This window comes from Acanthisitta chloris, unplaced genomic scaffold (genome assembly GCF_000695815.1).
Source record: "Acanthisitta chloris isolate BGI_N310 unplaced genomic scaffold, ASM69581v1 scaffold42899, whole genome shotgun sequence".
Classification (NCBI taxonomy): domain Eukaryota; kingdom Metazoa; phylum Chordata; class Aves; order Passeriformes; family Acanthisittidae; genus Acanthisitta; species Acanthisitta chloris.
Window position 1 is genome coordinate 9948 of NW_008692821.1, and position 1352 is coordinate 11299.

At 38.7% G+C, this 1352-nt stretch overlaps 1 protein-coding gene across 1 annotated transcript in view; it reads left to right on the plus strand.

Annotated features, from left to right (window-relative positions):
- LOC103809911 (epidermal retinol dehydrogenase 2-like) overlaps positions 1 to 1024 on the plus strand; it is a 10411-nt gene extending 9387 nt beyond the window's left edge. The window contains exon 6 of the mRNA XM_009082784.1: positions 931 to 1024. Within this exon, the coding sequence (XP_009081032.1) occupies positions 931 to 1024 (94 nt within the window). The remainder of the gene's footprint in view (positions 1 to 930) is intronic.
- Positions 1025 to 1352: the final 328 nt, after the last annotated feature.

Below are 1352 nucleotides of genomic sequence, written 5' to 3' on the forward strand. Positions count from 1 at the left end.
CAGCCCTTTATCTTCTTGCAGTCAATCCAGTTATATGTACTCAATTATGAAGAAACAGTGGTTTTAATTTTTTAATAATCTAGGGGAATAGCATTTCTCCGGTCCCTTCTGTCTCTAATTTATGTCTTAAGCTACAGTTGGGTATAGAAAATTCAAAAACTTTCCTGAGATGGTACACTGGGATCAATGCCTGGACTAGAACTGCCTGCTTCTTCTTGCAGTCAATCCAGTTATATGTACTCAATTATGAAGAAACAGTGGTTTTAATTTTTTAATAATCTAGGGGAATAGCATTTCTCCGGTCCCTTCTGTCTCTAATTTATGTCTTAAGCTACAGTTGGGTATAGAAAATTCAAAAACTTTCCTGAGATGGTACACTGGGATCAATGCCTGGACTAGAACTGCCTGCTTCCAGTCACTGCCTCCACTGCTAGCTGGACTAGTAGTCAGGTGGGGATTGGTCTTTTCTCCCAGGCAACCAGCAGTAGGACAAGAGGGCACAGACTCAAGCTCTGCCAGGGGAGATTTAGGTTAGATATTAGGAAGAGATTTTTTTATGGAGAGAGCAATCAGGCATTGGAATGGGCTGCCCGGGGAGGTGGTGGGTTCACTGTCACTGGAGGTTTTCAAGATGAGACTGGATGTGGCACTTAGTGCCGTGGTCTAGTAACCACGGTAGGGTTGGACTTGATGATCTTGGAGGTCTTTTCCAACCCAGCTGATTCTATGATTCTGTGATTCTATGACTTTGGCAAAATGGCTTGGCCTGTCATTAATTTCCCCCATTTATAACATGGCATTGCCAAGTGTGTTATTGCCAGACATTAGAAGTCTTGAGTACATATACTTAGTCATTTCTTTATTCATAAGAGTACATTTTTGAAAAAAAAAAACCAAACTATTAGGCTAACTTGATGTTTGTTTCATCAGTCTCATTCCTAGAAACTTGCTACTGTTCCTCGAATCTTACTTTAAGTTCAGCGAGCACATGGATAAAGTCTTCAGTCAGAAGAAAAAGGATTGAAACCAAAATATTCTGAAGATCTCAAGTTCCACCTAATTGAACATTTTCAGTAAAAAATTCTATATCATGTTTATTCTTTGCCAGAAAATTTACTCATATGATATTTGACATTATTCAACATGCAATTTCATGCTTCATAACTGCCTTTTAATCACTGATTTTTAGCCACAAGCCACTTTCTCATTTCATGACTGCATGCTGCTTTTATCTGAGGTCTCAATAAAAGTCAGTAAGACCAAGCAGGGATGTTTGACTTCATTTCATACACTGAATTCTCAATTTCTGATCAAAATCTTAAAGCACAAAAAAAAACGTGCCACTCTTCACA